Below are 22,997 nucleotides of genomic sequence, written 5' to 3' on the forward strand. Positions count from 1 at the left end.
TGAACCTTTTGAATCTTTTATCTCTGTTATCTCAGGTAATGAGATAACAGGAACATGTTAATTGCCCATATGACAAGCAATAAGGAAATTACTTGAAAGAACAAACACAAATTGAACAAACACCAGGACCTCGTTTCACCTATGTGGATAACTGAATTGACTCAATAGTTTGTTGACTTTTTAGAATAAACTCATTTTGAAAGTGAGTTCACAATTGAGCCAGACTTGTTACTGGGGCAGGAGATTATCATGTTCAAAATGGCAAAGACTCAAAATTTTGGAAAAATTAGACAAAATATAAATAGGTTTTTTATGTTAACAATAGTGAATGAAAGCTCGGTAATGTATCTACTACAATGTGCTGTATAGCCTCTGGACACATAACATCTCTAGACAAGCTGTTTTGGAGTTACTTCAACTGCATTTCTTTGCTTTAGAAACAAGCCTGCAAATGCTACTATAAGCCCTTATTATGCCAGCAGGTTACCTGAAACCTCTGTAAATAACCAAGATATCCTTCATTACATATAAAAATGTTCTGGGCTAAATGAAAACATACAGTACATTAAAAATGAACTGTAATAAACTCTACACAGCAAACATGATACTCTTATAATTCCCCCCCCCCCCCCCCCCAAAGACAAAGACAAAAACAGTAATACTTAAACACAGAAGCCCCCCCAACTAACCTCAGTTTATTTAGTTATTCAGTTAATTTATTAATGAACAAGCTGATCAGGCTTTATATCTTACCTCCTGTGTGAAGAGAAGCAGAAGTAATTGTGTTTTTCACCTTTGTCACATGTGATTTTGCAGCTTCTGGAGTAGTCCGCCGTTGCTTACCACTGATACACAGACAAGGAAGCAGCAATACATATATTCGTACATTTATTGGACTAGTAAAAATACAAGTCCAATAAATTCCAGTAAATTCCTGCACTTTGAGACCTTGGCAAAGGCAGACTGTGTTTCAGAGACACACCCCACTGCTCTCACTCTCTCCCGTTCCCTACAGCAGCAGTGTGGTTTGCTTGTTTTTAGGTAAATAAACGCATGTCTTTTGAGCCATCTGAGACTTCCCCCAGTCAGTCTCTCCTCCATCTCCTGGGACAACACTGCCCCCAGTCAGTCACTCCTCCATCTCCTGGGACAACACTGCCCCCAGTCAGTCACTCCTCCATCTCCTGGGACAACACTGCCCCCAGTCAGTCACTCCTCCATCTCCTGGGACCAAGAGACGACATTTCTGGGAAACAGAAACCAAGTTGACTTGATCTTCTTGACCAAGTTGACATGATATCTGGTGTGGTTAGCAAGGCAGGGTCTACCTCTCTCCACAATTGTCGTAAATTGAGATGGTAGATCTGACGTGCCTCTCACCTATATGAATAACCTCACAGTCTACATGCCGTGTAACCTCAAATGGTCCTTTCTCCGTCCCAATTACTCAGCGAGTAATTTGAATGTTGCTGAAGGAAGAAATACCAGGACTTTGCCTCCCATTTTGAATATTCTGTTGTGTTATTGGATGTTCTCGAGCCTCAAGCAAATGTTCACATGAGTAAGTTCAGCTTTTCTCGCAGGTCCAACACATATTGAATTTCACTTTTACTTTGGCTTTGACCCTTCTCCCAAGTTTCCTTTAACAGGTCCAGAATGCCATGGGACAAAAAACTATTATTGGCTATCTTTTCCTATATATTTTTTAACACAATAAATATGCATGAAGTTAGTAAAAATACATTTAAACCAGAGTCTGTGTTCACTACCAGTCCTGTCATTTCTGGTCCGTCTCTTAGTGGTATTGAGCTGGCTGATTGCAGTGGGTATGAAAGAGTTAGTTTTAATGAATGGGCCCTTAAATCTGTGACCTGAGGAAAGCATCTCAAAGGCATCTCAAAATCTTCTCTGCTATTCTGTCCACCGGGGTGACATTGGCTCAGGTGGTAAGAGCAGTCGTCTGGCAGACAGAGGCTGTCGATCCTGCCCCGGTTGTGTGGAATCGTCCCTGAGCAAGACACCTAACCCCCAAATGCTCCTGAGCTAGTGCCGACTATCATGGCAGCCAATCACTGTTGGGGTGTGAGCGTGGATGTGAATGGATGGGTGAATGAGAAGCATCAATTGTACAGCGCTTTGGATAAAGGCGCTATATATGCCAACCATTTAAAATAATGATGAGACAGTGAGGCTTGCTGTTGTCCAGTAATTTTACCCCCCTGTGTGACAATCCTGTTTCAATTAATTTCTTGCTGTTAGACGGTTAAACTAGGAGACCAGATTAAAGGTTATAACACTCTACACAAGAGATTGGTAGACTTGTGTAAGAGATAGTGGTGTGTGGTTGAGCTCTAAAAGAGAATCTATAATGGGCTGAGATGGAGAGGCTTTGATCAATCTCAGTGCCCTGGTACTAAAGATTTGTCTTTGCCTTTGTCTTAGTGACATTTAATATGAGATGGGTGTCTTTTGCCAGTAAAATAATGAATTCAAGCTACGCATTGAACTTGCAGGTTTACACTGGTTAACTGGCCACCAGTGTAAACCTGCAGGTTCAATGCGCAGCTTGAGTTTGCATCACAAGTCGCCCAGACCTTTATGCCATATTTTGCTGGCTTTGAAGGCATGTATTGCCTAAAGGGGCAGCAACCTCTGAATGCCACCAGGCTTTCATCCACAGTGACATTAGGACCTGGGTTGTAGAGTAGTGGTGTAGAACCCACACCATTACTCAATATATGCTCCCGGGATTAGCACTATTGCTGAATCTCAGTTCGGTGGAGAACACAGGGGTTGGGTGTCTGGCCAACACAATACATGCATTATATTTTGCATAGATAGTTGCAAGCCCAGGTCGGCGTGCATTTAGAGAGCTCATTAAAGATAACTTGACAAGAACCGACGTAGAAACGTTTGGTCATTTCGTACAATTTAAAGAAATACGACAAAAATAACAAGTAATAAACAGTGCAGGAAGAGGCAGAAAGCCCAGTGGGCCTCCACCTTAAGATTGTTAAAATAATGCAGTGTTATAAAGAACACAAAAAATAACATACAGAAAAATAATATAACTACATAAAAGTGATGGCAAACTAATGATAACAAAATATATAACAACAATAACATCAAAATAAAAATTAGGAAAATGGTGCATGTGAGTGTGTGTATATGTTTGCATGCATGAGAAATATAAATTTATACATCTGTATTGTCTCCTAGAGCAATAGCAATAACATGATTATGATTACTATTGTCACTATGGGTGAAACAAACATGGGATACATAGATAACAGTACCTTTTAAAAAAACAATTACAAAACAGCAGTTAAATGATCTTTTAAATATCCTTTGTAACATTTTATATAACAGTTTCTCACCAGGTGGGAAAAGCCATTCCATAACTTTGTGCCTCTAAATCTGATCGAAAATTGACCTCTGCAAGTTAGAAATTTAGGAGGATGAAGATCTAGGGATTGACAAGTAAGAACGGACCTGTGAATTTGCTTTAAAGTAAGTCTTAAACTGTTTAGGAATCTTCCCTTCACTTGAATATATTTAGAAATAAAAACACGTTTGGAAAATGTTGATGTCATAAATAGTAAGAATCTGTAGTTTCTGAAAAAGGAGCAGAAGAGGTCTGTGACTCTGACCGGCTTGCAATCCTTACAAAACGTTTCTGAAGGATCAATATTTTGTGGAGAGTAGTAAGAAAAGTACTATATTACAGTATGAAAGATAGAGATAAATTAAACTGTAATGAAGAGTAAGGAGACATTTTGTGGTGACAAGACGACTAACCCTCCTTATTATACCAATAGATTTATTTTTTCAACTAACACAATCAGTTTGTTCTCTACAATTCAAACTCTCATTAATAATAATTCCCAGGAATCTTGGAGTTGACACCTGAGGCATCTCAATAGACTCAATTGTAATTTTACATAAATCCTTAGGGTATAGTTTTTTGCAACTAAAAATTATTAAATTAGATTTATTTTATATTCAGAGATAATATATTTAATCTGAACCGTGTAACATAGGCAGTTAAACCAACATTAGCATCCTTAATCAGTGAATTTAAATTTGAATGAGAGAGAACTAGGGTAGTGTAATCTGCAAACATTATTGGATAAAAGATATTTGATACATTTGTCAAATCATTAATATAGATAACAAATAATAATGGTCCAAGAATGGACCCCTGCGGAACCCCAGAGTGTAATTTGGCTTTGTTGGAATAGCAACCCTTAACACAAACTTCTGTTGGAAACATAATTTTGTAACCATTTATACGTAATACCATGAAAACCATATTTATGTAACGTATCCAATAAAATATCATAATTAACTGTAACTTTTGACTTTTCAAAAGCTTTTGAACATACAAGTAAATTCATTATTGTCAGGTGAACCAGAGCCATATAAGTGGAATGATTTTTCCTAAAACCATACTGATGTTTGTAAAGAATTAAATTGGAATCTAGATGTGAAAGAATCCTTTTGTATATAGTTTTTGCTGATATTTTTGAAAAACATGGCAAAATAGATCTGTAGATCTATAGTTATATACCTGTTGGATCCATATCTATGGATCATCTGCTTTAAACAGAGGACTAACTTTAGCAACTTTTAACTCCTCTGGCACAACTCCTGTTTCCAAAAACAAAGAAAAGATGTGATTGCAAGATTGATGTCGATGAAAATGTCTTGGAATAAAGTCCAGTGGATTTCCATGACAAGCAGGAATTTTGTTTGCCAATTCCTGACCAATACTAACAAAAAAATCATTAAATTGTTGACCTATATCAATTACCCTAACAACTGATATTTGTAGTAATTTTTCATTTATATGTTCATTACAGTAATTAAGCCCAGCAGAAAAGGTTTCATACCCCAGAAATATTAAAAATATATTTTGAAACGGCTCAATTTCACCCGCAACATAACAGGAGGGTTAAGAGAAGAGAATGTTTAATGATGGCCTTCTTTTTACAAATACAAAAAGATATGAGGTGTGTAAATCAATAAGTTCAGTAGTGGAATGAGTGTAATATGTTCTGTCAGGTGTTGTAGCCCGTCAAACCAAGAGAATATAACCAAACACAACATAACTGAGGAGGTGGCAAGAGCCAGTAAGATTAGCTTCAGCTCCTACAAGGAGTGGCACAGGTTTCAGCACTCTACTGACAGTCTGTTCGGGGGAGCTAGCTATAGTCTATAGTCAATTTTCTTCTTTTTTGCATCACTGAACAGCGACCTAGTCCTAGTTATAGAAGGCTGTCGGGGCAGAGGTCTCACCTGGGCAAACCTTCTCACCTTCTCTGCTCTGATCTCTCTCTCAAACTCCTCCCTCTTTCTCTCCTCCTCTGCTCTGATCTCTCTCTCAGACTCCTCCCTCTTTATCTCCTCCTCTGCTCTGATCACTCTCTCAATCTCCCCCCACTTTCTCTCTACCATAGGTCTGGTCTTTCTCTCAGACTCCTTCCTCTTTCTCTCCTCCTCTGCTCTGATCTGTGTCACAATCTCCTCCCTCTTTCTCTTCTCCTCTGCTCTGATCTGTGTCACAATCTCCTCCCACTTTCTCTCTACCATAGCTCTGATCTTTCTCTCAGACTCCTCCCTCTGTCTCTTCTCCTCTGCTCTGATCTTTCTCTCAGACTCCTCCCTCTTTCTCTCCTCCTCTGCTCTGATCTTTCTCTCAGACTCCTCCCTCTTTCTCTCCTCCTCTGCTCTGATCTGTGTCACAATCTCCTCCCTCTTTCTCTCCTCCTCTGCTCTGATCTCTCTCTCAGACTCCTCCCTCTTTCTCTTCTCCTCTGCTCTGATCTGTGTCACAATCTCCTCCCACTTTCTCTCTACCATAGCTCTGATCTTTCTCTCAGACTCCTCCCTCTGTCTCTTCTCCTCTGCTCTGATCTTTCTCTCAGACTCCTCCCTCTTTCTCTTCTCCTCTGCTCTGATCTTTCTCTCAGACTCCTCCCTCTTTCTCTTCTCCTCTGCTCTGATCTGTGTCACAATCTCCTCCCTCTTTCTCTTCTCCTCTGCTCTGATCTGTGTCACAATCTCCTCCCTCTTTCTCTTCTCCTCTGCTCTGATCTCTCTCTCAGACTCCTCCCTCTGTCTCTCATCCTCTGCTCTGATCTCTCTCTCAGACTCCTCCCTCTTTTTCTCCTCCTCTGCTTTTGTTTTTTGGATTTGTCCAAATGCCACAACTGCTACAGCAACAATAAATATTCCAGTTGCTACCGTGAAATAACTCATCAACTCCCCTATTCTCTCCTCCTCTGCTCTGATCTCTCTCTCAGACTCCTCCCTCTTTCTCTCCTCCTCTGTTTGTATCATTCTTTGAACCTGTTGGATCTTCGTAGTGGCATGATGGTATCCTGTCATACTAAACAGCACAGTGTCAATCTTCTCCAGCAGTGCTGCAACCTGAGTGCGGTTCTTTCTGTCTCTGTTGTTGAAGACGTAATGTCCACCACCGCAGCTGTGGATGAGCTCCTGAAGACCGCTGCCTTCACTCAGAAACTGCTCCACTGGTGATCTCAGCTCATCTCCTCCCGTGAAAAGCACCATTGTGTACTGCAAAGCCTCTTCTCCTAAATTCTCCTGGATCCATTTTAGAGTGGCCCTCTCTTCCTCTGTGAACCTCCCCAGTCTGATCACTAGCAGGAAACAGTGGCTCTTGCTTTCTACCATTTCACGCGTGATTTGATCAAAAGAAGGAGCTGGATGAAAGATCCCAGGTGTGTCGATCACAGTAACATGTCTCCCTGCCACCTCTCCACTATGTTCCTCACACGTTATGGTGACAGATTCAGGGGAAAACCCCTCTTTAAACACCTCTCTCCCCAGGATGGTGTTTCCGGTTGCACTCTTTCCTACTCCAGTTTTTCCCACCAGCACAATCCTCAGATCATGAGGTGCAGGTCTCCTTCCAGACTCCTGCCTCTTTCTCTCCTCCTCTGCTCTGATCTCTCTCTTAGACTCCTCCCTCTTTCTCTCCTCCTCTTCTCTGATATCTCTCTCTGACTCCTCCCTCTTTCTCTCCTCCTCTTCTCTGATCGCTCTCTCAATCTCCTCCCTCTTTCTCTCCTCCTCTGTTTGTATCATTCTTTGAACCTGTTGGATCTTCGTAGTGGCATGATGGTATCCTGTCATACTAAACAGCACAGTGTCAATCTTCTCCAGCAGTGCTGCAACCTGAGTGCGGTTCTTTCTGTCTCTGTTGTTGAAGACGTAATATCCACCACCGCAGCTGTGGATGAGCTCCTGAAGACCGCTGCCTTCACTCAGAAACTCCTCCACTGGTGATCTCAGCTCATCTCCTCCCGTGAAAAGCACCATTGTGTACTGCAAAGCCTCTTCTCCTAAATTCTCCTGGATCCATTTTAGAGTGGCCCTCTCTTCCTCTGTGAACCTCCCCAGTCTGATCACTAGCAGGAAACAGTGGCTCTTGCTTTCTACCATTTCACGCGTGATTTGATCAAAAGAAGGAGTTGTATGAAAGATCCCAGGTGTGTCGATCACAGTAACATGTCTCCCTGCCACCTCTCCACTATGTTCCTCACACTTTAAGGTGACAGATTCAGGGGAAACTCCCTCTTTAAACACCTCTCTCCCCACGATGGTGTTTCCGGTTGCACTCTTTCCTGCTCCAGTCTTTCCCACCAGCAAAATCCTCAGATCATGAGGTGCAGGTCTCCTTCCAGACTCTGTGGGAAAATACAGCCATTTCAGTGAAGGAGTCATGTATATATCCCAAGACATAAAAATAGCCAGTGGCTGTACATAATAAGACAACATGGCTATCACTGTGATTTAAGCATTAAAAATGGCACAGAAAGAGAGAGAGTGAGAGTGAGTGAGTGAGAAAAATGTAGAAAAATACACTATTTCATGAAAGAAGCCATTCATCATATGTGAGAGAGAGAGACTGAGACTGAAAGAGTGAGAGAGAGAGCGAGAGAGAGGGGGAGAGGGAGAGAGAGTGAGAGAGGGAAATACAGAGAGGGAGTGAGAGGGAGAGGGAGAGACAGAGAGAGGGAGAGAGTGGGAGAGGGAGAGACAGAGAGAGAGAGAGAGAGAGGGAGAAAGAGTGGGAGAGGGAGAGAGAGTGAGTGAGAGAGAGAGGGAGAGAGAGTGAGAGAGGGAAAGACAGAGAGGGAGTGAGAGAGAGAGGGAGAGACAGAGAGAGGGAGGGAGAGAGGGAGAAAATCAACCCCCAAGGTACAAATTCACGAAATACCTTGTGGAGTAAGAATAATAAACAAGAGTAGTATGGCCAGGACACACCCAACAGATGTAGAAATGCGTAAGCACTCTACCCACGACTCCTTCTGAAAGATACCCGCTGGTCTACACACTGAAAAACAGAAATAAGCCTTAATTAAAAGACATTTGACATGTTATTTATACATAATTATAGCAAATATTAATCATGTTGTCCCCTGCACCCATGCACTGTCACCACCTCTGATTTCTTTGGTGGGACAATTAACCTACTTGGTGCCTGATGTTGGTAGCAAGAATACAGTTAAGCAGCTTGTAATGGCTAAATGAGCTGGTGGGTGCATTGGCATGGCAGCCAATCGCTGTTGGTGTGTTTGTGTAAATAGGTTACTGAGAAGCATCAAATGCACAGTGCTTAGGATAAAGGCCCTGTAGGGACTACAACTTCCACATTCCCACAGGAAAATTCTGCGACGTCCACCACGAATGACGTCTAACTTGGTTCAGCCAATCCCGTAATGGCGGGAGCAATAAACGGTCCCGTATAAGAGCAAGACACGTTCTTGGGATCTCTCTTCTGCTTCTTCTGCCTCTTCTGCTTCTTCTCTTCTACGCACCCTTTGTGGCCATTCGCTTCAGCTCATCTGCTCCGAGACTCGGACAGAGGCTGAATGCTGCACAGCGCACTACCAGGCCTACGGACACACCCAGTTACCTCGCGGTAACTTCGTGGCCTATAGCGAGTGGAAACTGGTGTACGCGGAACGCTACATCAGTTTACTCCTGCAAAGCTCGCCAAAGAACAACAGCAACAAACTTTTCCACCCGGAAAAGGGACCAACGATCATCCTTCCAGCAACCTAGCGGACCAGACAACAACGCGCGGCTAAGATGCCCCAGCCTGCGCATCTCTCCGCGACACACATTCACAGCACCATCGCGGCTCCTACAAGGACAGCACGTCTTTTGGATCCAATGCGTATGGACTCAGTAAGAGAACAAACATTCAGGCATAGCCAGTGTTTAGTTTAGTCTTAACTGTTTTTGTGAATCTGTGTTTCCATATTTGCCGTCTTATCATTGGAATGTATTTTGTTAGCTATATATGTACGTGAATTGAATCGCCGTCTTTTGCGCATATATAGAGTAAACTACGCAAGTAGTCTTCTCAAAGCTAACAATAACTAACACACCCAGAACTCTAGCTTACCCAAACTAGCTACTCCCACTTTTACCTTTCCTTTGTTCAAGCGACACGGGCGCTTGCGCGCGCCACACACACGCACACACACACACACACACACACACATACCCAACTAAATTTCCTTACTAACTTCCCGTTAGTTTATCTGTTCTGTGTTTTACGGTTGTTTAATAATAGTAATTTCATGAGACTGATTACTTTTTGCAGTTATACTGCTACACAACGTTTAACTGGCGCCCCGGTTTCGTAGAGAGTAAAATCCCTGCGTTATTTGGCGGCCCGTGCGAGGACCCTACATAATTTGGAGTCCCGTGCGAGGACCCCTACAGCCCTATATAAATGCAGACCATTTACCATGTAGGATATTGCAGAACCTAGTTGTATACTTCACAGCTAATGCAGATGCATTCACCAGTTTTTCCTGATATGAGAAAACAGTGCTAACAGCATTCCCAGACTGGTGTGTAAGGAAGTGAATAATAACTAAATATATCTCCATAATATGGATTATAATTTACATTGAAGGATACTGGTGTGATGCTAGGCATATTATCACTGCTTTGCTTTTATAAGAAGATAAAATGAAAATAGTTCAACCTGCTGATTAAGATGATGATCATGTTTGGTTCCTTGCCAGAAAAACATTGTAATAAAAGGAAAAATGAGTTGTGTTGTTTTTTATACTGCTAATTCCTAAACTAAGCTACATTCACTACAATGCCCAAAGGACAATTTTTAACTGATCATTTATAAGCGAACTTGTCGAAGATTGGTGGCACACACAAGCGGTCATCTTGCTTTTGTAAACCAGTGTATTTATTAACTACAATCAATAGACTGCCTGAGGTCTATGACCCATAAACACCACCAGATGCCGGGTATCTTCCCTGTTCATGCACTGTCAGGCCTATAATGCAGCCCTCTTCAGCACCTGCTTAGGGGCTATTTGTTGTTTCAACTTGGCCAGTCAAGAACATTCTACTTTTTGGCCTGAAAAAGGAACTCATTGGTTGCCTTGGATGTATGTTTTGGATCATGCATGATGAAGTGTCGTCCAACCAGTTTGATGAATTTGCTTGGATCTGAGCAGACAAGATTCATACTTTGATGAATTCATACTCATACATTCATACTGCAGTGACATCATCAATGAACAGAAGTGAGTAAGTTCCAGTGGCAGCCATACATGCCAAGCCATAACATTACATTACATTAGTGGCATTTGGCAGACGCTCTTATCCAGAGCGACGTACAGTTGATTAGACTAAGCAGGAGACAATCCTCCCCTGGAGCAATGCAGGGTTAAGGGCCTTGCTCAAGGACCCAATGGCTGTGCGGATCTTATTGTGGCTACACCGGGATTTGAACCACCGACCTTGCCGGTCCCAGTCATGTGCCATAACACGACATACACCATGTTTCACAGATGGGGGGGGGGGGGGGGGGGGGGGGGTACTCTAGATCATGAGCTATTCCTCTTTCCATCACTGTGGTACAGGCTGATCTTAGTCTGTATCACATTGTTGCAGAACTAACCGGGTCGGTTTTGACAAAATTTGAGTCCAGTGCGGACACTTGGCAGGTCTTACCCTAATTAGCCTCACGGTGGCAGTATACCAATCCCCAACACGGTTTGGCCAATAACTTTTCAATCATTTGGGCTAGTGTCATAATTCTTTCCCCCAGATTCCTTGGCTTCCGATGAACAAAAAGATGTGCTGGAGTAGATTTTCCGCCATTTTGAATTTTGTGAAAAAATGTAAAATGTCTACTTTCTCAAATTTTCATAAATTTGCTTGGAACTTAATATATAGTTGTACTTACGAAGATCTCATTAATGTTATATAAACATTGCTACGTTAAACATTATAGCTGCAGTAAGCCAATGAAACTGCATGTGGGCATTGATTATCACACAAACGCAAATAAAAGGTGAGATTGCAAGGTGTAAAAAGTGAGAACCGCCAACATCATCATTAGTGCATGCTTATCCACCTTTTTGTGTGTAAGTACTGAACTCCTGTCAAATATGAATAATTTCTTCTTGGCTATATCTGCCTGGTTATTATAAGGTGAGAATTCTGTGCTCAAATTGTATTAATCATTTTTAAAATTAATAATAGCAGACAGTACTTACTCCCTTCTTGTCTCCAACCATTTTGGTGCCGATATTGAGAATTTCCCACTTGTTGCTGCAGGACAATGTAGAAACAGTGACCACTCAACTATTGTTACATGAACATCACTGGCAAAGAGCAGTGAATGGGCATGTACACAATCTACAGGCCAAGTGAATTTGTGAATATATGACAGGTACAGAAACCTACAGAGGAATAAGTGAGGCCTCTTACCTTTGTCTCCTCCTGCTGGCAGGCATCAGTAATGTCATCTAGTTTATGTCTCTGCAGTTCCTCTGCAGTGTAATGTTCTCTGATGTGTGTCTCACAGTAGTACGCAGAGCAAGTCTGACAGAACTTCACAGCTCTGGACTTCACAGCTCTAGCCCGTCCCTCAGAGCAGACATCACAGACTGTGTCTCCAGAGCTGGATGGAGAGCCAACCCTCTTTCTGCACTGTGGGCGCAAATGGGTTTCTACCAGGCTAGTCTGGTCTCTGGAGAGAGAAAATTCTTATTATGAAATATTTATGCATTTAGAGATATAACTGAGGACACCTACTAGTTGCAAAAAGTCATCCTCAATTCATAGGACAATTCTGTAGCCTGTGCATATAGGGTATATATTGTGAAGTATCTCATCAGCAAATATAGTACATATAGTATTTGTGATACTTTATTAAACTTCAGTTGTATTTTTAGTTAAGCAGAGCCTCATCAAACTGTAGACCAGGTATAGTCACCTCACCTTGGTCCCATGGGCTCCATCTCCTTGCTGAAGTTTGGTGGCTCATCCTTGGAACGGTGTGTCTGCATTGTCTGAACACTGGGCACAGGTGAGCCAGATCTCCCCAGCCTGGAAGGAGCACACAAACTGACAAAATATAAGGGTTTCTAAATGCTGCCCAAAGAGTCAATAAACACCTCTTTAATGAAAAATACTTTCTCTGAGTTTTTGAAATTATGTTTAGAACATCAAGCACACATCACAGAACAGTTTTTATTACCTCAAAGTGACAAAAACAACTACACTAGGTATGAAGCTATACATTATATAATGTATTATGTTGAATTAATCATTTGTACTGAATTTGATAAATAAATTGTCCCAACAGGGGTACAACTTAGGCATCAAATATACAAAATGCAAAATAGCAGGCTTTATTTGGTATTTTTACATTAGTATATATGAATAATAATTGCTCTTGAATGATAATAATCAATCATAATCATCATCAAGTTGCACATGTAGGCACACCTGAATGTATGTCTACATATGTACACACAATGCGCCTCATGCAAGAACCACGGAACTACGGATATTTGTTCTTAAAACGTTCAAACGAGACCTATTCACCAATTTTCTATTTTTATTTAGAACTTTTTCTTTGGTACAAGAAACGTTTACAAGTGGTCCCAACCTGTCGTACGACTCATGTACACTTAGCCTGCCATTAGTACACCGATACAAAAAACCCTTTTTGTCACTGATTTTGTGTTAATCTGACCGATCAGATGATTCATGCGCTTCCTTTGTTCATCAAAGCCCTCATCAGACCAGATACGTCAAATTTCCCTACACTGCAAATTAAGAGTGACTTCCATACCACCATTGGATTACCAAACATCATAGGAGCAATAGACTGTAGCCTACACATGTAGGCTAAGCATTAAAGCACCTTCCCTTTCCAATTCCACTGATGTCCAAATTACAGTGGTGTGAAAAGGTGTTTGCCCCCTTCCTGATTTCTTATTTTTTTGCATGTTTGTCACACTTAAATGTTTCAGATCATCAAACAAATTTAAATATTAGTCAAAGACAACACAAGTAAACACAAAATGCAGTTTTTAAATGAAGGTTTTTATTATTATGGGAGAAAAAAAATCCAAACCTACATGGCCGTGATTGAAAAAGTGATTGCCCCCCCCCCCCCCCCGTTAAAATATAACTTAACTGTGGTTTATCAAACCTGAGTCCAATTTCTCTAGCCACACCCAGGCCTCATTACTGCCACACCTGTTCTCAATCAAGAAATCACTTAAATAGGACCTGCCTGACAAAGTGAAGTAGACCAAATGATCCTCAAAAGCTAGACATCATGCCGAGATCTAAAGAAATTCAGGAACAAATGCGAAAGAAAGTAATTGAGATCTATCAGTCTGGAAAAGGTTATAAAGCCATTTCTAAAGCTTTGGGACTCCAGCGAACCACAGTGAGAGCCATTATCCACAGATGGCCAAAACATGGAACAGTGGTGAACCTTCCCAGGAGTGGCCGGCCGACCAAAATTACCCCAAGAGCGCAGCGACGACTCAACCAAGAGGTCACAAAAGACCCCACAACAACATCCAAAGAACTGCATGCCTCACTTGCCTCAGTTAAGGTCAGTGTTCATGACTCCACCATAAGAAAGTGACTGGGCAAAAATGGCCTGCATGGCAGAGTTCCAAGACAAAAACCACTGCTGAGCAAAAAGAACATTAAGGCTTGTCTCAATTTTGCCAGAAAACATCTTGATGTTCCCCAAGACTTTTGGGAAAATACGCTGTGGTCTGACGAGACAAAAGTTGAACTTTTGTTCAGGTGTGTGTCCCATTACATCTGGCGTAAAAGTAACACCGCATTTCAGAAAAAGAACATCATACCAACAGTAAAATATGGTGGTGGTAGTGTGATGGTCTGGGGCTGTTTTGCTGCTTCAGGACCTGGAAGACTTGCTGTGATAAATGGAACCATGAATTCTGCTGTCTACCAAAAAATCCTGAAGGAGAATGTCCGGCCATCTGTTCATGACCTCAAGCTGAAACGAACTTGGGTTCTGCAGCAGGACAATGATCCAAAACACACCAGCAAGTCCACCTCTGAATGGCTGAAGAAAAACAAAATGAAGACTTTGGAGTGGCCTAGTCAAAGTCCTGACCTGAATCCTATTGAGATGCTGTGGCATGACCTTAAAAAGGCGGTTCATGCTCGAAAACCCTCCAATGTGGCTGAATTACAATTATGCAAAGATGAGTGGGCCAAAATTCCTCCACAGCGCTGTAAGAGACTCATTGCAAGTTATCGCAAACGCTTGATTGCAGTTGTTGCTGCTACGGGTGGCCCAACCAGTAATTAGGTTTGGGGGGCAATCACTTTTTCCACACAGGGTCATGTAGGTTTGGATTTTTTTTTCTCCCTTAATAATAAAAACCTTCATTTAAAAACTGCATTTTGTGTTTACTTGAGTTGTCTTTGACTAGTATTTAAATTTGTTTGATGATCTGAAACATTTAAGTGTGACAAACATGCAAAACAAATGAGAAATCAGGAAGGGGGCAAACACCTTTTCACACCACTGTATATCACATGCAAAATACAACCTGTGAAATGTCACTGTTCGATCCCCTGGGGGAGTGCATTTTGTACTGTATTTTACGTCCGCATTTGTACTGTAAAATAGTGAAGCTGGGATGCGTCTTTCTCAAGGTACTCATGGTGATGGCCAGCTTATTGGTAGTGACATTTCACTTCTTAATTGCAGCCATGTAAAATATTTTAATTGGACTGAAGACAGTTCAACCCATTCTTAATCTCAGTGATGGCATGAGCATCATTTGATACTCTAATAACAGCATTAGTATTTTTTCTCATTACTTGGACATTCATTTCACATTTAGGACAGCTTTCTGAAGTTATGACAATTTGTTGAATCTGACGGCACACTTGTAAGAGCCCATTGTACGGAGAGAAATTTAAGACAAGAATACAACAATACACGAGGCCCAATGAGAGCATGTACAGTATACACACATCTGTGTCTTACCTCATGTTCACAGGGCCTGAGAGCATGTACAGTATACACACATCTGTCTCTTACCTCATGTTCACAGGGCCTGAGAGCATGTACAGTATACACACATCTGTCTCTTACCTCATGTTCACAGGGCCTGAGAGCATGTACAGTATACACACATTTGTGTCTTACCTCATGTTCACAGGGCCTGAGAGCATGTACAGTATACACACATCTGTGTCTTACCTCATGTTCACAGGGCCTGAGAGCATGTACAGTATAAACACATCTGTGTCTTACCTCATGTTCACAGGGCCTGAGAGCATGTACAGTATACACACATCTGTCTCTTACCTCTTGTTCACAGGGCCTGAGAGCATATACAGTATACACACATCTGTCTCTTACCTCATGTTCACAGGGCCTGAGAGTATATACAGTATACACACATCTGTCTCTTACCTCATGTTCACAGGGCCTGAGAGCATATACAGTATACACACATCTGTGTCTTACCTCATGTCCACAGGGCCTGAGAGCATATACAGTATACACACATCTGTCTCTTACCTCATGTTCACAGGGCCTGAGAGCATGTACAGTATACACACATCTGTCTCTTACCTCATGTTCACAGGGCCTGAGAGCATGTACAGTATACACACATCTGTGTCTTACCTCATGTTCACAGGGCCTGAGAGCATGTACAGCATACACACATCTGTCTCTTACCTCATGTTCACAGGGCCTGCAGCTTCATCAGATGTTTCCTTTTCGGCCTCTTTCCCCGAAATGAGGCTGCTTTCAGAGGTCGTGGTCTCTTCTTCCTCCAAAGATTGGCTCATTTTCATCTTGAGGTCTTCTACCAATGGCGGACCGGAAAAAGCACAGCCTTATTCTTCCCCTTAGTTCCTGAACACAACATAAAAGGGCTGAAATGTTTAAACAATGCCTTAAACAATCAATGCATCATTGAGGCAAAGTGCAACAAATCAGCCAGTAATGGCCAGGTCTGCCTCAACCTAAAGCATCCCTCTGGAATGCGTAAATAACAGGCAATGTACAACACAGAATACACTGTTGTCGATGACCTCAAAGCGAACAAACTTGTTAATAGATCCAATTGAAACATTTTCCTGTAACCATAACACCTGATTTGATCCCGTCTAGCTAAAATCAACTTGTCAACAAAAGATAACTTGTCAAAAAAGGTGAACATTTTATTTTATTTTATTCATGCACAATTACTTGTATTCTTTCAAATTATGAATCTTGTAGTGTATTATCTTGAATCAATAATTTGTCCTGCATTTGACATAAATATTTACTTATTGGCATTCATCACTCAATATGGATTGAAAAACGGTATGACTACGGGATCGATTTTCCAGCTTGTTGCAAACTATGTCAAAGTGGTATATTCATGGATTCAGATTTGGATTTAACCTGTTGGGTAATTTTTTGACTTGCCATGTACCAAAGTGGGAGGAGAGCTGCTGCTTGGGGTCTGTCAGTCAAGACCGAGCAGGGCAATGCTATTTTGGTGATGATTCAGAGGTTGCGTTAACAGAAAATTCTGTGTTTTTCACACAGAGAAAGAGAGCCAAAACACAGGAAAAGGAATGTACTGCGTTCTATAAACGCAGATATTCCTGGTCTTTTAAAAGAAAACAATGGACAATGACCCAAACATGAACCACGGCAAAATAATTACTCCTGTTTCTTTGAGCCAATCGTCTTCGGTGTCTGACATTTATATTATTTCTAGATCATATTTACATTGATAGCATTGCAAGATTCAAAGAGAAAGCGCTTAATTTGAATGAGAAGTCAAAGACTAGATGAAAAAGCTTTCGGTAGCATTCATACAAACAACTTCATGTGATTTAGTAATTCAAATGAATTTCTCTAAAAAATGAAACAAAAAGTAATGACTAATTCTTTTTAAATTGAAAACATATTTGTGGTTCATAGGATAGGCTGTCTTCTTAGAAGCCCATGAAACGCTATCACAACCACCATTTCTACAGGTTAAGACAAAGTTTGTTGTAGCATAAAAATATTCAGTCTTGTTGCTTTGTGTCTGAAAACCACGATGTAACATCGCTGTCCAACATACAATGTAATACAGTAAAATAAAATAGCCTAAAGATAATCTTGTAGTTTTACAGTCAGGGAAATTGAACAGGAAGACAGTAACACTGCAAACACAGATTAGGCGACGAAAGAATTGTGGTATGGTAAACATAACTGCATTACCATAGTATGCATTTACAGTCTAGATTGAACAGCGTAGACATTTTAGTGTAGGTATTTTAATACGTTAAACATTACTAAGAAATAACCGCAACTCATGATTTCATAGAATTTTCATTCTTTTAAGATTAAGATCACTTTATATGAACTAGCACAAGTTAACTGGAATTTTGGGTTCCGTGCCTTGTACTACAAGTTGTCCACTTTTTTACTTTACAGTAGAGATGATCAAACTTACAATAACTAAGTGCTAGTGTGTTCTAAGCCTTTACTGGTCCCTGTACGATATTAGCATGATGTAGCTAGCATACGCGAATAGCACAAAGCCATACAATTTGCTTTTTAACGGCACTTGGTCATTCGAACGATATAAATAAAAGCATTCGATTAAGTTCGATGGCACCGGAATTTTCTGTCGTACCGTCCATAAATGGCAAAAGTCCCACCATAGGATTTATTTAAATCTTTAAAAGTTATACATTTTCTGAATTGTCATTAATTCATCTTGTTTCTATCAGTGATTCGGCGTGATCGGACAGTTCTGTAGCTATGTAAATGACGTCAGAAGGATACAGCACTGTTATTTGCTACCTAAACTTTGACGCACGCTCGAGAGCGTTAACATGATTGAAGTCTGTCATGGGTACCATGTGACGTCACTGTGTTTTACCGCCGCCATCTTTGTGTCCGGTCTCAGCTGCGCGCCACAACCAAAACGACCAGAGAAAACGAAGGAAGATCCACGATAAAGTTGATAAAATATGCCCGGGATATGTTGTGCTGTTGGCTGTGACAACAGTCGTCAGAGAAACCCTGGACTACAATTCTATTCGATCCCAAAGGAGTTAGATTGGCGAAATAAATGGTGAAACCCTTTATTATTTATTTATTTATTTAATAAATGAAACCCTGCCATACATGTGCAATGTGCCATCACCACTGTCCCGATCTCCTGCACCACTATCCATGGACATGTTGCTTTTGTGTTCAGAGCCTGGGAATGATTGACCTGTTAAGTGAAAAATGCAGCACTTTATTATAATTTAGGGATGTTAGTGGTCAGCCAGTTAGTCACAAGATAAAAAATATTGTTCCACATTTTGTTGACAATGTTACTTGGTTAAATAATGGGAGCGATGTCATTATTTTAAACAAACTCAAGGAGGCGCAATTACGTAGTAGACTAGGCTATGCCTAGTTTCAGACCCGCGGCTGGTTGTCCTGCATTTCTGATCAGAGCGACCGAGAACTGTGTAAAGTCTAACGTTAATAGCCACATGTAAATGAAACGCACGAAGCCGAAGCAATCACTATCACTCTAGACTTAACCACCACCAAAATAACACGGTTGATGATTGTTGTTGAATTACTTAGGTTAATTGGTGACTCTAAAATGACCATATGTGTGAATGTGTGTAACTGTGTGAATGTGAGATCTCGTATCTCAATGGGACCTTTCTGGATAAATAAATAAAATACAAATGACCCATCCTGCAACTGAGTATTGATAGGCATCCGTACTCTTGAAAGCCTTAAGGCTGTCTCCGGTGTATGGGGATGGATTATGTATCAGATAAATGTAGATGTCGGGGAAAGTAAGTTGGGGCAGACGCTTCGCAGATTTTAAGGGACAAAATAAAGTTAAAGGTAATAAATAAGGATCACAACCAATAATCGCCGTTTTTTCCAAATATCGCTTTCTTTCTGTCTCGCTTAGATGCGCTGTATTCGCTGCCGTGACGGTCCAAAAGTGTCAGTCGGACACAAATATGGCGGCGGGCATTCCGGAAGTGACGTCTTTGGTACCCATGAATTGTCAAAATCCATTGAAACTATGAAAAAGTAACCAGGGACTTTGGACTTATAAGGCTGGACATACCGAGTACCCAGCAAAAATATTGACCTGGCTCCAGTCACACTTTTGACAGTTCGAACTGCCACCAACTGCCATGTATGAGCGCGTGAAGTAAACCAGCAAAAGCTATTGTTGTGTCACCATTTTCGAGCTCCATATACGTAAAGAATGGAATGGCAGTGAAATCTGCCTGTTTTTCGGTGCCGTCGGGGTCCAGCATTTAACATCGATGGAATGCTGGTAAAATGAGCGCTTAAAAGCCACAAAAACAGTCATTTTGTCACATTAAGATTCAACCTAAGCAGAATTATTGTCCACCACACGTTAATTTAAGGTTAAACTGAGATAATAATCATAACATTCATGCTGATTTCCGGAAATACATTTTTCGGTTGTCCTCCCTACGTAGCGGCACTTCCGTGTTGTTTGTGGGCACCCTAGATTGCTATGCTCACAACTGGAAGAGACCCATCTGGCCATGAAAAGCAAACCTTCCTATCTATCTCTAAGCCACCTGTTCACACAAATGTATTAAATTCAGTTCAGTCTATTTTTATTATTTTAGGCCAATATAAAAACTGCATTACCTTTCAACTGTTTCATTAGCAGAACAAGCGACTTCCAGCGCAGTTTCGCCGACGCCTGAAACGACTTTTCCGCGATGCTCGAGATTTATATGGACCAATCAGAAGCGAGAACCGACTATTGTCAGGCAGAATATAATTCAAAGGTTGTACAGTTACTTCTAGCGCTGCAGAAACGTGTTCTGTTGCCTGACATGTCCCGTTATCTAACGTTACCGTCTCTGCTGGACATAATCACCCAATATTTCACCTGAATATTCTGAACGACTGAATTTAATATAGCAGGCCAATGCGAATGAATAATAAAATAATAATAATTGTAAAAAATCCGAAAAGCAATAGCCTACTTTGGCCAACCACCTTCATTAAAGACAAAATGAGTGAAGGCCCTAGCATGCTTTTTAAATTCACTTCAATTCAATTAGCTAAATAACAAGTTTGATACCAGTGAAACTATCGTTTTAACAATGTTTAAAATCGATGGTCATCGTTTTTCATCACAGTCAAAGGCGGCTATCGCGACCACACTAAAATTCCCACTCAGTAAACACTAGGCCTACAACACATAGTTTGACTGATTTTATGTTTTCGTAATGGGATATACAAATATTTTAAAAACTATATCTATATTGTCGACACAATCGCTAAATATCGTTCCTGAAATGCTATTTGTTAGAACTGTCTACATTAACACCCCAACCAGTCTGAACTACCCCGTCGATTTGGTTTAATTTATTTAGATATCTTATTCAAAGTGCCCTATATACGTTACCCACTTTATCTTGCCATCTTGTTTAATATTTGTCCGCCGCTTTACCTTCAATCCTGCATTTAAAATGATCCACGGCAGCGATCTCTTCTTTGAATAAACGGATAGTGAGCTCCGTGAAGTTGGCAACAATTAGACTTACTGTACAGAAGTTCCGGTTTCAACTTCCTGTGATTTTCCGTCAAAATAAGAGCTGCTGAGTAACGTTAAATAATGAGAACATAGTTACCGCGTTTGCTGCGCTTCCTCACATAATTACCATTGTTTAAATTCATTGCTGATAGAACTTACAAAAGTCAGCAAGCAACTAGCTTGCTATTTGACTAGTGACTATATTGTAGGCCAAGCATAAATTGCTTGACCCTGTCGGTTCAATAACTCCTCATTTGCATACCTGCTTACTGTTTGAAAAAAAAGTTGCCAAATATGAAGGGGCATACATTAAATCTATGTATAATATATATAAAATTATACATTTATTATCTAAAATCATGTTCCGAGCAATTGTTGCTGTATTTAGTGTGGTAAGGGCATGCAATGCCATTGACTGTCAATTCACAAGCAGCTCATTTGCATAGCTCATAACTCAAAAACTAGAAATTGTTTCAAAATGAAAGGGGGTATACATTTGTTAGCTGGACCCTTATCTTTAATATTAAACAGTCCTTTCTGCAAAATCCTGTTCCGAGCAATTGTTGCTGTGTTTCTAGTGTGGGGAGGCCATACGTTGCCATAGACTGTCAATTGCCACCCAGCTCATTTGCATAGCTGATAACTCAAAAACTATGAATTGTTTCAAAATGAAAGGGGGTATACATTTACTCTATATACCCTTATCTTTAATATTCTACAGTCCTTTCTGTGAAATCCTGGTCCGAGCAATTGTTGCTGTGTTTCTAGTGTGGGGTGGCCATACGTGCTAGACCCCCATCAGTCTGGCTTCAGATCGGGCCACTCGACAGAGACCGCGCTGCTCTCCGTCAGTGAGTCACTCCATGCCGCACGAGCAGCCTCCCTCTCCTCTGTCCTCATTCTCCTAGATCTCTCTGCTGCCTTCGACACTGTGGATCACTCCATCCTCCTATCTGCCCTCTCAGCAACGGGCATCTGTGGCACAGCCCTGGACTGGATTGAGTCCTACCTCTCTGGTCGCTCCTTCCAGGTTGCCTGAGCTGGTTCGGTATCGACACCTTGGCCCCTCGCCACAGGAGTTCCCCAGGGCTCAGTCCTCGGCCCGCTTCTTTTTTCTCTTTACACTCGCTCCCTTGGCCCTGTGATCACTGCACATGGGCTATCCTACCACTGCTACGCGGACGATACCTAACTCTTCGTCTCGTTCCCGCCGTCTGATACGCAGGTTTCAGCCCGTATCTCTGCTTGCCTGATTGACATCCAGAGCTGGATGGACAACCACCATCTAAAGCTCAACCCAGGCAAGACTGAAATGATATTCATCCCTGCTAAAACCTCTCCCCATCTGGATCTCTCCATTTCCCTCGGGGATACCACACTCACGCCGTCACCCAGTGCAAGGAACCTCGGCGTGGTGATGGACAGCAGACTGTCCCTTTCCGAGAACATTGCAGCGGTGACCCGGTCTTGCAGGTTCTTCCTATACAACATACGGAGAATCCGCCCCTTTCTCACCCCCTACTCGACCCAGCTCCTGGTCCAAGCGATGGTTCTGTCCCGCCTGGACTACTGCAATTCCCTCTTGGCTGGCCTCCCAGCGTCTGCCATCAGACCCCTCCAACTCATCCAGAATGCAGCAGCTCGTCTGGTCTTCAACCTTCCCAAATACTCACACGTCACCCCCCTGCTTACTTCCCTCCACTGTCATGGCTCGCATCTAATTCAAAACATTGGTGCTAGCCTTCCAAGCAGTTAAAGGGTCTTCCCCAGCTTATCTACAAAAAATCATCAGACCCTACACCCCTGCCAGACCTCTTCGTTCAGCCTCCACAGGCCGCTTGGCATTTCCCCCTCTCCGAACCTCCACCTCACGCTCACGACTACTGTCTGTTCTGGCTCCACGGTGGTGGAACGAACTCCCCGTTGAGGTCAGAACTGTAGAATCTCTCCCCACCTTCAAGCGCAAGCTGAAGACGCACCTCTTCAAGCAGCACCTCTCCCGTCCCTCCCTACCTCCCTGTGAACCTTAATTGTTGTCTCTGTGATGTGCTTTGTGTATCGGTATTTTTAGTT

The 22,997-nt window shown here is 41.7% G+C and overlaps 1 protein-coding gene across 1 annotated transcript; it reads right to left on the minus strand.

The window, feature by feature from the left end:
- Window positions 1-1,209: 1,209 nt before the first annotated feature.
- On the minus strand, window positions 1,210-20,901 carry LOC133121436 (trichohyalin-like). The gene is made up of 9 exons (XM_061230600.1): window positions 20,027-20,901; window positions 16,061-16,240; window positions 12,301-12,426; window positions 11,788-12,049; window positions 11,574-11,628; window positions 6,298-7,715; window positions 5,794-6,141; window positions 5,455-5,691; window positions 1,210-1,224 (listed from the first exon to the last, which is right to left on the minus strand). Exons 2-9 carry the CDS (start codon window positions 16,177-16,179, stop codon window positions 1,210-1,212), a joined length of 2,580 nt encoding a protein of 859 aa, XP_061086584.1. The 5' UTR covers window positions 16,180-16,240; window positions 20,027-20,901.
- Window positions 20,902-22,997: the final 2,096 nt, after the last annotated feature.

Source organism: Conger conger, chromosome 2 (genome assembly GCF_963514075.1).
Source record: "Conger conger chromosome 2, fConCon1.1, whole genome shotgun sequence".
NCBI lineage: Eukaryota > Metazoa > Chordata > Actinopteri > Anguilliformes > Congridae > Conger > Conger conger.